The sequence below is a fragment of the Panthera tigris genome, chromosome E2 (assembly GCF_018350195.1).
Source record: "Panthera tigris isolate Pti1 chromosome E2, P.tigris_Pti1_mat1.1, whole genome shotgun sequence".
Lineage (NCBI taxonomy): Eukaryota > Metazoa > Chordata > Mammalia > Carnivora > Felidae > Panthera > Panthera tigris.
Window position 1 is genome coordinate 44,867,496 of NC_056674.1, and position 14,250 is coordinate 44,881,745.

The window sequence follows — 14,250 nt, forward strand, 5'->3', positions numbered from 1 at the left end:
ATCGTAATAAATGTGCAAACCCATGCTATTTTAACATAGTGCCTTTGTACAGTGCACAGCCTGCACAGCTGTGCATGGTGGCCTCAGGGTACAAAGAGCTCCTTTGCCATCAGACATACTGGATATCGGATGTAAAGTCCTGGAATGCATCACCTCGGAGCCCAGAGACATGCACGCAGGCTTTCCTGAGCACTGTCCACAAGTGCAATTGTTGTCCTGGTTCACCCTTGCTCACTGACCAGCTGCTAATACAAATTATACCAGGTGTTAATCCCAGTGGGGCTCGGCAACCAGGGACGCGTGTCTCCAAACTAGCCAAGACAAGACGACAGAGGAGGGTCACATCTCTGGTGCAGGTTGCAGGAAGGGATCCATTACCCTTGTTTTTCTCTGTCTTCTCTCGCAGGGAGTGGTTTTTCCTCCTGTCTCATGAGGTGCTCAACCCCATGTATTGTTTATTTGAATACGCCGGGAAGAACAATTACTGTCTGCAGATCAACCCTGCCTCCTCCATCAACCCCGACCACCTCACCTATTTCCGCTTTATTGGCAGATTCATCGCTATGGTAAGATGCATTGCTGCGAGATCTCTAGAGAGGGCGGCTGTCGGGGAGCCAGGCATGCCAACAGCCGCCTGCAGTGGGTGCCCCGTCTCTGAGCCCCACGCGCCTCCTCACACGGCTCCTAACAAGACATGCAAAAAGCTAGCATTCTGGAGGTAGTTCAGAGCTCTGTCAGCGGTGCCCCCAGGGGCTATGAGAGGGTTTTCATGTTTGATTTGTGTAGGACTGGTCAAGCGATCGCTCACTTGACATTCAGTGTGCACCCCGCTGAGGGTGTTGGCATGACACACGCTGCCCACCTGCCTGTCTCGCGGGGGGAGAGGAGATGTCGGGGAGGTGCGTACCACGGTCTGTCACGAGCCTCGGGTGGGAGTGTTGGGGAGTATCTGACTGAGACGCTCACTTCTGGAAGGGGATTTGGAATCAACACTAGCTTAGAACAGAGTCCTAGTAGACTGTTGGTCAGGATGTAGGAGGCATCGTCAGGGAGTGGGTGAACAGTAGGAAAAAGGGAGTCATGGTACCCGTATTTCTCTAGAAATAGGAACACGGTGTGAGTAGAGAAGGGAGTCATGTCATGTGTATCCTGTCGAGTGTCTCGTGAGGGCAGAGAACCGGGATTGAGAAGGGGGAGCCTGTGAGAGTCGTATAGTCCTTCTGCCATTTTTGGTAGTTGGAGATGTTTCATCGCTCACTTTCCTTTGCTTCTTCCTGACTTCCTGAATGCTCTGCCTGCAGGAACCCCAGAGCCCATGACTAAATATGTCCCTTCCCCTTGTCTGGAAGTTCTTGGCTAAGGTGCTGGGCTCAGGAAGTGGGCACATTCTTCCCAGGTCTAGAGACCCGCCTGGCCCCGCAGCCGACAGGACAGACCAGTAAAACCCTAGACTATTACTCACCACTGGCCCGCCAGCTCTTGCCATTGACAGCGTCTGCATTATTTTTGGCTGCCTCTGCGGCCCAGCTCTGAGCGTCAGTGAGTCAGGGCCGCCGCCTGGGGCTGTGCTGGGAGTGCGGGCAGATCTCTGCTAGAACAGGGAGCTGGCGGGTGAGCGTGCTGGGCAGGCAGTGGGCTCCTAAGCAGGCTGGCTCTGCTTGTCCCTGTGGTCTGCAGGTGTCCCAAGGTCGTAGGCGCTCTTGGGGAGAGAGGGCAGGTAGCAGTAGTTGGGCTTTGGTGAGGAGCATCCGAGAGCCTGACTTGGGCAGGGTCCTCTGAAGACCGAACCCCTTCGGCGTGTCTCTTCTTCCTCAGGCTCTGTATCATGGGAAGTTCATTGACACAGGCTTCACCCTCCCTTTCTATAAGCGGATGCTCAACAAGAGACCAACCCTGAAAGACCTGGAATCTATTGACCCTGAATTCTACAACTCTATCGTCTGGATCAAGTGAGTCCTCTCCCTTGCACCGTGTTGGGAGGAGAGGGGTCTCTGGGTGGGGAGTAGCACGGTTGGCCTGTATGTTCTCCGCCAGAGTGGCCTTGCACTCTTATAGGCTGTGTAAATGCTTGTGGAGATGCACGGCTCCCAGGTTTCCCTGGAGGGCAGCTCTGGAATTCACTCTGTGCCTCAGGGAGAGGTCCCGGGCTCTGTTCTGGACTTCAGCTACCTGTGAGTCCTTGCATCCCACGAACACTAATGTGAGTGACGGAGCAGGATAAGGGAAGACCCTTCTGAGATAGACCTCTTCCCTCTTGGTGTCTCGTGCCCCCAGAGAGAACAACCTGGAAGAGTGTGGTCTAGAGCTGTACTTCATCCAGGACATGGAGATCCTGGGCAAGGTGACAACCCATGAGCTAAAGGAAGGTGGTGAGAGCATCCGAGTGACAGAGGAGAACAAGGAAGAGTACATCATGTGAGTCTCAAGCACTGGGGAGCCGGTGGCGGGGGGAAGGGCAGAGCCCCCTCGTCTCTGGGGCACCCTCCAGCCAGGCGCCCGGGTATTTCACCGGGGATCACAGCCTCCCATTTGGCATTGGCCTGTGATGGCTACCCAGGGCCATCACACGCTGACCAGAGCTGAGGAAACCGGAGCCCAAGGTCATGTCAGAGCTCCTGTTGGCGCTTTTTCCCCACATGGAAGCCTTCGAGACTGCAGGGCCTTGAAGAGGCATGAAACTTGAACATCTCCCTCTTCCTTCTAACTGGCAGGATTTCTGTGTCCCGGGTGCCTACCCAAGTCCATTCTCTGACGCGCATCTGTGCGCGACTTCACCCGTGTGCCTTCTTCAGGTCTCTCGGTCTAGCGTCTTCACCTCCACATGCCTGAAGTTCAGCCAGCGACGGTGGGAGGTAGAGGAGGGGGTGGAATGTCACAGACTCCAGTGTCTCCTGGTTACCGTCACCTGATCCCTTGCTGCCGTGTGACAACAGCCTCGTGGCAGGCCCCGAGCTGCACCTGAGGAGCGGGTCTCGGCGCCACTGATGGCTGATCTTTTGTTTTAGGCTCCTAACCGACTGGCGTTTCACCCGGGGCGTGGAAGAGCAGACCAAAGCCTTCCTGGACGGCTTCAATGAGGTGGCCCCCCTGGAGTGGCTGCGCTACTTTGATGAGAAAGAGCTGGAGGTGAGAACTGAGGTTGCCTCCACCCTGCGCCTCTGCCTCTGGGGCCGTCCTGCCCTCTGTTGGCCCACTGCGTCCCCCGGAGGGACTCACCAGTAAAACCTCACACTCCCTCCGGCTCGAGGCCATGGGGCGGATGGGTGTGATCTGGTTTCTCACACCTATTCCTCCCCTGGCCCTCGTTGTGAGGGGTTCCACGTTCAGGGCTGTATCGCCCAGATCATCACCACCGCCAGCAGAAACAGATGAAAACGTTCAGGATGGTTTCACCTGCTAGTGGTGGATGAGGCACTGTGCACCTGTGGGGAGGGGGCTGGCGCTGGCCTGCTGACACCTGTCCCCTCTGCAGCTGATGCTGTGTGGCATGCAGGAGATAGACATGAGCGACTGGCAGAAGAACACCATCTACCGGCACTACACCAAGAACAGCAAGCAGATCCAGTGGTTCTGGCAGGTAGGCCCGGGACCCATCCCACCGGAGTCGGGTGCGGGTCTCGGCTGGGGTGTTTCAGCAGTCAGCCACAGGAACGAGACCTGATGAGATCTTAAGCTAGAGGACCCTTGTTGTGTGGTCACCTCCCTCCTCCTTGACGCCCTCCCCAAGGAGAAACCCGACCTGGGGCCGAACAGCGCGGTTGCAGCTGGCTTGTGGCCGGTGCACTTGACAGGACATGGTGGTGGTCAGCCTTGGGCCCGCTGAAAACACTGGGGTGCAGGAGCGCCAGCCTGCAGGCAGGAAGGGAAGCTCCCGCAGGGCGCGGCTGCCCTCCAGCCGGGTGGGACGGGACTGCGTGTGCTGGGCTCCAGAGAAACCGAATGAGCTTGGAGTCCTGGACCTGATGAATTGGTTCTTTCCTGGGTGTAGTCTTGTCGTTGTTGTCACGAAGCGTAGCACCCCTGGAGAAAAGGACGTACATGAACATGTCGTCATGACAGTGCAATTCCCATCTCATAAAATTCACCATGTTAAGGTGTACAGTTCACTGGCCTTTCACGGTGTGATGCGATCATTACCACCATCTAATTCCAGAACTCTTCATCACCCCCAAGAAGAAACCCCATACCCCTTAAGCAATCACTCCCATCCTTGGTATGTTCTTACAAGTACAACCTGGACGGGAAAAGAAAATCCAGCTCGAGGTGCCCCTGAGACCGAGACCTGTCCCGCGGACTGGTGGGGTTGTCCTACGGACACAGCCCCTCAGAGGCAGCGGCTTGGGGGTTTCTGAGGTTGGTGGCTATAACCGCCCCCGCCCCCAACCCCGGGCTTTGTGTTCTCAGCCCCAAAGAGGGGTCCTGGCTGCCTGGAGTCACAGGTTAGGGCGAGGTTCTGGGTCAGGTGGCTTGTCTGGCTCTGCGCTGACTCGTGGAGTTCCAGGTGGTGAAGGAGATGGACAATGAGAAGAGGATCCGCCTGCTGCAGTTCGTCACCGGGACTTGCCGCCTGCCTGTTGGAGGATTTGCCGAACTCATTGGTGCGTCTCCCCTTGCCCTGCTGGTGCCCTGGGGCTGGTGTGAGGGCAGCTCGAAAGGCGGGCGGGGCTTAAAATCTCCTTGGAAGCAAGTCAGTGGGCCTGAGCCCCCCTCCACTGTGGGTGCAGCCAGGGTCCTGCCGTGGGAGGGGATGGTTCAGTTGTACCTGATGTGGTGTTCTTTGGATAACAGGTAGCAATGGACCACAGAAGTTTTGCGTCGACAAGGTTGGCAAGGAAACCTGGCTGCCCAGAAGCCACACGTGGTGAGCATTTTGGTGTTAGTGGGAGGTGGCTAGAACCTCACAGACCGGATGAGCTCCTGAGGGCAGTCCAGTGAGTGGGGCTGCTTTGGGACTTGACTCTGGCAACTTCCGTGTGGCTCTGGGGTTCGAGAGGAGGGGCCTCTGATCTTTTGGGAGTTACGGCAGCAGTCCTCATGTCCTTACCGGCTGTTAAATACTCAAACACTTCTCTTCCAGTAGACAGAGAGCTGCCTCCCCGTGTGCCCTGCTGCCCAGTTCCCCCTTTCTCCAGTGGCCCTGCCCCGTCTCCTAACCCTCCCATGGTCTGGGGACCAGAAGCATTAAGGCCTCACACAGCGGGGCCCTCAAGGACTCTCTTCTGGCGTCTGGCCACTTGGCATGTTTGAGCCACAGTCACATGAACTCTTTTGACCACCCCCTGCGGCCAGGCTGGAGCAGGGCCATGGAACCCTGACCTCTGTGCTGACTCTTCTGTTCCCTCTTTCAACAGTTTCAACCGTCTGGATCTCCCCCCATACAAGAGCTATGAACAGCTGAAAGAGAAGCTGCTGTATGCCATCGAGGAGACTGAAGGCTTTGGACAGGAGTGACCGAGGCCGCCCCCTCCCACGCCCCCCAGCGCACACATAGTCCCGAGTTCTTCCTGCCCAAGAGGCCGGAGGCCACGCAGCACTCGGGAGGCCCCCCCAAGCGGTGGCCGTGCGTGGGACCACACTGTCATCAGGCTGGTGGTGGCAGAGTCTGACCTCTGGAGGTCCTGCCTGTCTCCCTCCCTTCCCCCCTACCCACTGGTGGCAGTCTGGAATAAAGCCCCCATGTCACCTTGGCCCCGTCACCCGTTTCAGAGTCTGGAGGCCTGACCCTCTCTGTAAGCTCTCCCTCCTTTTCCCCAAAGACCAGCTGTAGGTATGCATGAGCGTGCAGGGAGGGTGCCTTCTGCTGAAGAGCTGTGGCGGAAGCCCTGGGTCCGACGGGCCAGTCAGGCGAGAAGGAGACCGACCACTCGCTTGGGGTAGCTGTTCTGGGCCGACAAGGCCCAGAGTCTTTGCCAGTAAAAGAGGTTCTGTTTTAAATAGAACTTTCCCAGTGATCTGTGTAAGATGGAGGTCTGAGCGAGAGGAACTCCTCCCATACCCGGAGAGAGCTGGGCCTGCCGCCTCCTCTCCCTGCAGGCTCCCGTCACCGAGGCTGAGCAGCAAGGCCCGTCTCTGCACTCAGTGCTGGCCAGTTTGTTCTTTCCCGCAAACAAAGGGTGGTACCAGCTGCTTGGGTGTCAGTGGGGTGGAAACCACAGACTCCCTCAGACTTTCTTCTCCCTTTGACATCCACTTGAAGCGTTTTGTGTGCAGGATAGCTCTGTGTTTCGATGTTGGTGTGCTGCTGGCGCTTTCTGTCAAGGAGCTGGGACGCCAGGTGTTGCTGGGACCTTGAGGGATCCGGCACCACTGGTCCAGGGATTCCCCAAATGGCTGCTCGTCTTAGGAACCTGCTCAGCAGTTCTGTGAGCTCAGGCAGGCCTGACCCGGTGACTCCGCTTCCGCGCGGCCTAGTCCCCAAGCGTTGACAGAGAGGCGGAGGGGGCGGTGTCCTGAGTGCCACCCAACCTTGCCACCTTTGACAGAGAACTCCCTTTGCTAGATGTAGTTGTCCAGGCAGCCCCAAGTGCTGGAGCACGTGGGCGTGGGTGACCCTGTTGTTCCCCGCCAGCCCCTGAGGCTACAGGCTGGTCCATTAGTCTCCCATTGAGAATGCAGTGTGTCCCAGCCACCCTAGAGTGTGTTCATTCTGCCTAGAAGTGAGGCTTTATCCGCACGTGGAAAACGATGCTCTTGGAGACCAGTGGAAGGGCTTCGAGCTGCTGCACGCTGTCTGACTTGGTTTCCGGAGCTCCCGCCAGCCTCTGACGTGCTCATTCCGCCACGTGTGGAGACCCGCAAGGCGTACCTGCTCCTCTGGGATGCTGGTGGTTGTCATGAGCTCCCTGGTGCGGGCCCCTGGGGCTCTAGCACTGAGCACCAGCTGTAGACTAGCTTGACCTTCCTGGGACCCCAGGCAGATCCACTGATCAGTCACGGGGCCTCCTGGGGACAGCCTCACACCCCCAGGTCCTTTTCCTTCCCCCTGGCCTGCGGAGGGACGGCCCGTGTCCACTGTGTTGTGTGTGCTGATCTGAGTGGCTCAGCTCCCTGGAGCTCAACTTTTTTTCTTTCCTTGAGTCATTTGCTGTGCTTCCCTGCAGTGTCCTGCTCTACTGGGGGTTGGGGGTGTAAGCTGCCGTTGGGGGCTTGTAAGGCTGAGGCTCACAGGTGTTCCGAGTGTGTTCATGTGTGTGCGTGCGTGTACATACGTGTATATAACCGAGGTGTTGTGTAGAATGTCCTTCGGTAGCCCTGGGTTGGTCACCAGATTGTTTTGTAATGCCTACCCCCTTGCCTTGGTATTGCCAGTTTCTCGTGCAATAAACAATCAGCAGCTGTAGGTGGTGTTGGCGTGGATGTCTACAGAATTGCTGTCCTCCAGACAAGAGGCCTCTGGGCCCCATACACCCTCCAGGCCCACATAGGGGTGGAAGTGCCATAACCTTGCTGGTTTTAGGAATGTGCGTGTTATTAACCAAGAGTGTCAGGCTTCTGACGGGTGGCTGAGTCCCTGTGCAGGGGTCACTGTTATAGCCGTTGGGCACGGTTACTTCACTGCACCCTTTGGACGCCGTCAGCCTCTCCCTGCCAGGCCTGGGTTTCTGTGAGCAGCTCTTGTGGGGCTAGAACATGAACAGCTGTGGCTGCAGGTTGGGTGGGTTTTGGAAACCAGCTCTTGGGGACAGCGTCCGGGCAGTCATTCATTCGAGAAACATTTACTGAGTCCCATGATGATAGAGGGATGTCGTCATCTTGAGCGAATGGTCACACGAAGTCTTGCCACCCTTAAGGATTCACTTGGGACAGATCATCATGTTGCTGTGTCTCGATGCGTTTGGCGTGGAAATGACGTTGATCAAGAACTTGCCCTGATTGTGCCTCTTCTCAGGAGAGGCAGAGAGATGTTCAGAGTGGCTCCTCCCTGGAATTTATAGGTGAATTCATTGCCCCACCCCAGAGCCTTTTTTTTACTTAACCAGAGCAATGCTGTGCTTTGAGAAAATTATTGAAAAAAACTCTGCACATTGTGCAGACATCTCACAATAAATTCAAATAAGGCATGTTCGGATGGAAACTCTTCTCCTCGTCTTACCTCAGAAAGAACTGTTAAGTTTGCCATGGCCCTTCCATGTTACCTAGTGTGCATATGAAAATCAAATATACGTGTGATTTTTAAATATACCAAAGATGGGATCTTCTATATGTTGAGCAACTCACTTGTCTCATTCGGCAGGGTGTTAGGGAAACCTTTCCATGTTCGTCAACGTAGGTCTAAATGATTCTTTACTGTTAATATTCTGCAGTATGACTCCTGTAATACACCCATCTCCATCCTAAGGGTCATTATAGTTGTGGCCAGTGGTTTGCTCATGGCGGCAAAGCTTCAGCGAGTGCGCTTGGGCAGGTCTTGGCCACCCACGCTGTTCTTCAAGGAGGGGGCAGTCCTGCAAGTTGGATTGTTGATGATGTACCTTTATTTTTATTTAACATTTTTATATATGTATTTAATTATTTATTTATAAAGAATGTTTATTTTGAGAGAGAGCGAGTGAGCAGGGGAGGGGCAGAGAGAGACAGAGAGACAGAGAATCCCAAGCAGTCTCTGCACTTTCAACACAGGACTCAATCTCACAAACCATGAGATCACAACCTGAGCCGAAATCACGAGTTGGACGCTTAACCAACTGAGTCCCCCAGGTGCCCCGAAAAAAAATTTTTTTTAATTTTTTTTAACGTTTATTTATTTTTGAGACAGAGAGAGACAGAGCATGAATGGGGGAGGGTCAGAGAGAGAGGGAGACACAGAATATGAAACAGGCTCCAGGTTCTGAGCAGTCAGCACAGAGCCCGACACGGGGCTCGAACTCACGGACAGTGAGATCGTGACCTGAGCCGAAGTCGGACGCTTAACCGACTGAGCCACTCAGGGGCCCCCCGAAAAATTTTTAAAAAGGTTTAAAATTCAAAGATACAAAGGGTCCACAGTGAAAGCCCCGCCCTTTACTTTTTTATTCCTCAGCCACCCTGATCACCTGCCAAAGGCCACTATTAATGCTAGTTTCTTTTGAATCCTTCCAGATAGAGTTTTAAACTCCCAACATAGTCTCCCCCATGCCCCTCGGAAAGGTTCTTGTTTTACTGGCCTTCACAGTGGGCAGGGTCCCTTGCCACCCCACTTTGTGGACTGCATTCTTGCCCCGCCCACCAGCTGCCCTTCCAGCTCTCTGTTCCCATTTCCCTCCCCTAACTCTGGGCAGCTGTCCTTTTACTTTTATACAATCAAAATTTTTTTTTTGATATTTACATTCTATTATTTAATCATAAGGAAATCATCTGTACTTTTTCTAAAGGTTTATTCAAAAAGCTGAAAAGCAACAAAAACCATCTATATTACCATGATTATACAAATAAATGTTGTTTGCTCCAGAGCTAAATAGTATAATATAACAAAACTGTTTCTTCCTCATACAGTCTTTCACCCTGGGGGGTTCTAATTACTTTTCTTTGCTTTTATTATATCCTCAATTATTAAAAAATGTTTATTTTTGGAAGAGAGAGCAGGGGAGGGGCAGAGAGAGAGGGAGACAGAGGATCTGAAGCAGGTTCCACAGCTGGAGCTGACAGCACAGAGCCCGACACAGGGCTCAAACTCAACTCTGACATCATGACCTGAGCCAAAGTTGGACGCTTAACCGAACCACCCAGGCACCCCTCATTTTTTTTCTTATTCTGAAGTGTTTCAAGGAGAATTAGATAGGCAGAGAGGCTCCCCTACTCCTATGCACTGTAATAAGTTCCTGATATAATTAGCCAAAACTGTAAGAATTTTTTGGAAGTGAAGCGCTGGTAGGATTTCCTTTGTCACCCAAGATCTCCAGTGATCTTTTGTCATCCTTTGTCACCCTTTGTCTTGTGATCCTTTGTCACCCAAGATCTCTGGTGAGTCTCCCAGGCGTCACTGGGACCTCACTGGATATGGGATCTCAGTTCTTGCTACCTTACTGGCTTTCTATATTGGGGATCTCATCACTCTAATAGATAAACCCTAAAGAGCTGTATGTCTCTACAAGAATGCCGACAGATAGCAAGCTCTCCTGCTTCTTCAGCCGAACTTGGCATCAACAAGGCTCTAGCCTCATCCTGGGAAGAAAATTGAGTTAATGCCCAAAGTTATTACCCCAGCTCATTTCCCTGTAGTCCTACCCTGTAAACCTAGTTTTCAATATCCTTTTGTTTATCAGGTCCTCTGAGTCTGAGGTTGGTTCAAGTACCACAGTCCAGTTCACTTTTCTATAGTCCATACTTTATGAATCAAGCATCAACAGACTCAGATCAGAGCATGTCACTTCTTTGGCACACCTTTATTATTTGTACCATTTGAACATCATGGACTCAGGGTCTAACTTGAATTCAGAGGGTCCTGATGACTAATTATTTTCTTATGATGCTTTTCAGTTTGGGCCCCTTCAATTTGACTCTGCCGTCACTCTTTTGGATATCTTTGATGGCCTATATGATAATCTGTTCCCAGCTTTAGTTCTGTTGCCCCAAACACATAATCACCTCTTCTAGGAGCCCTGCTTCTTTTGCGAGTAAAATCGTGTTAGAAACCACAGGGAGTTCCGTCAAGATGGCACAGTGAATTCATGACTTGGCCAACCTTTCTGTTCCAAACATATAATAAAGACACATAAAATATAAAAAGAGAAAGCCAAAAAGGCCCGTTCAAAAACAAGATAAAGATTTCCAAGGGTCGGAAATAGAACAAAATGCAAATGGAACAAGATTTGTGCCACGCCCAGGGCCTGGCAGTGGTGGCTGGGAGTGAGCCTCGGTGGGGTAAAGGGGTCTAAGTAAGCTCCAGTACAGACAGGGCTTGGGCACCGGCCCACTGCTCCCTCCTGTTTCATGCAAGCAGGCCAACCAGCAAACTGCAACAAAACCGGACTGCCTGTGCTCTGCACCTGGCTGTGGCTTTGAAAAACACGGAGGCAGAAACTCATCCAGACAAACCATCCCCGGATCTGGCCTGGATCTGTGATACTCCTAGGTCACCCCAGGCTGGGGCCCAAACTGCCACTCAAAAGATAAGGTTCTAAAATGGATGTCACAACAGGGCAGGTGGAGACAGCTACAAAACCGTTAGGAAACGGCACAGAGTGAGAAAACAACTCCTTCCTTAAACTCGGTGGCTCTCCATATTTCAGAAGAAAACACTCCGGGGTGGTCTCTTGCCTGCTGGTCTTTGCTGTAAGAGGATTAGGTGGCAAGCGGACCTTTTCAGTGGGACCTGAATGTCGCTGTTCACGTTTTTTTCTCTGGGGTGACCATTTTCTCCAGAGATGAATCCTCTATTCCCTGCCTGAGGGGAAGGATGTACCTGAGTTGGAGTACCTGCCCATGGGCTTCTTGGGAGTAAGGAGAAGGAAGGAACCTAGGTTCTTAGAGTCCCGGCCACTGACTTGACCTTTTCTTTCTTCAGCCCTGCACCTCCACCCTCAGCCTGGTCTGCAGCTGGCAGAGGGGCGGTAGTTAGGCTCTGTGGCTGGGGCCGGGGTGCTGGTCGGGGGGACCTGGGTGCCCCACCCTTCCAAACAGAAACTAATTTTAATTACCCCGGTTGTCAGCTCTCTTCCTGCCCTCCTGCTGCCCCAGGTACTGAGTCTCTCGGGGGGCTCACTCATTTCTCCCCTGCATCTCCCTCTGCAGTGTTTTAGGGTAAGGCTTCTGCATGGCCAGTTAGATGCCTCCACCTGCTTTCCACCTTTTAACACTGTGTTGAACATCACTGAAGTGGAGTAAGACTTCTATAAAGCTTTCTTTGCTGTCATTTTAGCTAGGCTGGAGAGGGCTAACACATGGTTCATCTGCCATCTCCATTAACTTCCTTTCCTTCGATAGATCTCCCGGGGCAGTGGGTGTGAGGAGGGGGCAGCTTGCAACTGGCCATCTTTCCATAGGGGTCCCAAAGGGGACTTGACTTTCACCTAATCTGCCCGTGTTTACTCCTGTGGCACTAACTCCGACCTCTTTCGGGTCCGAGTCTTTCCCGGCTCACCAGAACTCTCCTTGGCTAAACTCCTTCCACACTAATCTTGGCTGGGGATCCTGCCGCTGGCCACTTCTGCTTTCTGCCTAAAAATTTGTTGAATTCTCTTTTCTACCTCGCAGGTGCTCTCTCTCAAATTGGGCCAAGTGGCCAGGGAAAAGTGGGAGATCTTTTACATTCATTCACCATCATTTTAATGGAGTCTTGGCTGGGAGCAAAGATAAATTCATGTCATTATTGAAGTTTTGCTAATTGGCCATGATTAAGCCCATCATGCCTCACTTCTCTCAGAGCTCTGATTTAGTTCATCGGGGTTTGCTTTGCTTTGTTTTGCTTTTCTCTCTCCAAAGCCAATAGATAGTCCTGTTTATAAACATGAGAATGTTTTATTTCTGCATTTTTTATTAATATTATCTTCATTCTAACACATTAATTAGGCACTGAAATTTTAAAAAAGGAAAACCCACAGTGGCCTGTTGTGAATTACTCTGGTGAATCCTCGTTCATTATCAGTGGAAGGCTCACTTCTTAGGTGGCCCCCTTATGACTCCCTCCCAATGTTCCCATGCTAGTGGGCTAATAATCCCTCCACTTGAGTGGTGCTAGGCTTGTGATTTGCTTCTTACCAATGGCACATGGCAAAGGTGATGGGTGTCCCTTCTGTGACTGAATTACAAAGGATTGTGACCTCCTCCTTGCTAGTTGGTTCTCCACTGCCCTCTCTGCTTGTGCACTTTGACGAAGTAAGTTTTTGTGTTGGAGACGCCCATGTGGCAAAGGACTAAGGGCAGATCCGTGTCAATAGCCAGCAAGAGACTGAGATCCTCAGTCCAGTAGCCCATGAGGAATTGAATCCTGCCAATAACCACATGTGCATGGAACCTTCAGATGACTGCAGCCCGGCTGATAGCATGATTATCACCTGTGAGCATCCTGGAGCAGAGAACCCAGCCAGGCTGTGCTGGGGCTCCTGACCTGCGGGAACCGTGAGATCATAGTGTGTGTTGTTCTAGCTGCTGAATCTTAGGGCGATTCATTACACAGCAAGAGCTAACTAATATACCGTTCCTAGGTCAGATTAAGTGTCCTTGGATTAGAGTCTCTTCCGTGTCCTGGATCCTGGATGTGGCTATGATTTTTAGTAAATGAAAGAGCCAGAGCATGGAGATTATTATCTGTAGATGAAAAACATCACACTAACCAGGAATATAGGCAGGAAGGTACCATTACTGCTCTTCTTCCTGTACTTGGGGAAAGCAAATACTGGGAAGGGGAGTACTTTCAGTCCCTGCCCCCCGTCCACAGCCTGACATCATTTGCCCAGCAGCACTGATGGGCTCAGAGACCTTGCGTCTGGCCCAGCCTGTGACTAGCACGCTGCCTAGGGATGTCATTAGTGTTTATCTGGGCCTCTGGCCAAACCCAATTGGCCAGAGTCATGTCCAGTCTCTCAAGGACAATTTTGGGTCTGTTTCCTTTGTAATTACATGGTGAGCAGCAAGATAGGTGGTACCATTACAGCAGTGAACTAGCCTGAAGGATGGCCTCTGCAGCTCCAGGGCTCCCGCTGACATCGGCCCAAGGGGCACATCTCCCTCAATAGTGGCCTTTTGCATGAGCATCTGGGCCCTGCTGGGCCGTCCATGTGGACGCATTGTTTGTTCTGGGAGGGAATTCATTTCACCCTTGAACTTTTGGATTCTATAGTCATGATTGTTTGCCAACTCCTTGGAATTGTTTCACACTGGCTAAAATATAGGGTATACGGGTGGGGAGAAGCAGCTCATGCATTGAACTTTGACTTTTATCCTGTCCCTGCTCTCCCACAGGGCACGCACCCTGGGTGCATCAGCTGTCTGCCGTGGGGCATGGGAAGCCCCTTGATAGGTATTTTTTCCAGCTTTATTGATACATGATTGGCATGGAATATTGTGTAAGTTCAAAGTGTACAAGATGATGATTTGATACATGTATGTATTGCAAAATGAGTACCACAATAAGGTTAGTTAACACATCCATCACCTCACATAATTACCATTTTGTTGTTGTCATTGAGAACATTTAAGGCTGTGTTGTGATGAGAACACTTAAGATCTCCTCTCGTAGCAACTTTCAAGTATACAATACAGTATTATTAACTATAGTCGCCATGCTGTACCCTGGATAAATAGGATAGAGAATAGTGTGGGCAATCGGGACGG

At 52.1% G+C, this 14,250-nt stretch overlaps 1 protein-coding gene across 2 annotated transcripts in view; it reads left to right on the top strand.

Moving 5' to 3' along the window:
- WWP2 (WW domain containing E3 ubiquitin protein ligase 2) overlaps positions 1-7,339 on the top strand; it is a 149,619-nt gene extending 142,280 nt beyond the window's left edge. Inside the window, exons 17-24 of one of the 2 annotated variants that reach the window (XM_042969661.1) lie at positions 407-566; positions 1,816-1,949; positions 2,275-2,415; positions 3,006-3,126; positions 3,473-3,577; positions 4,502-4,598; positions 4,789-4,861; positions 5,352-7,339. In XM_042969661.1, the coding sequence (XP_042825595.1) occupies positions 407-566; positions 1,816-1,949; positions 2,275-2,415; positions 3,006-3,126; positions 3,473-3,577; positions 4,502-4,598; positions 4,789-4,861; positions 5,352-5,451 (931 nt within the window). In that variant the 3' untranslated portion in view covers positions 5,452-7,339. The remainder of the gene's footprint in view (positions 1-406; positions 567-1,815; positions 1,950-2,274; positions 2,416-3,005; positions 3,127-3,472; positions 3,578-4,501; positions 4,599-4,788; positions 4,862-5,351) is intronic. The other variant, XM_042969662.1, reaches the window with a different exon arrangement.
- Positions 7,340-14,250: the final 6,911 nt, after the last annotated feature.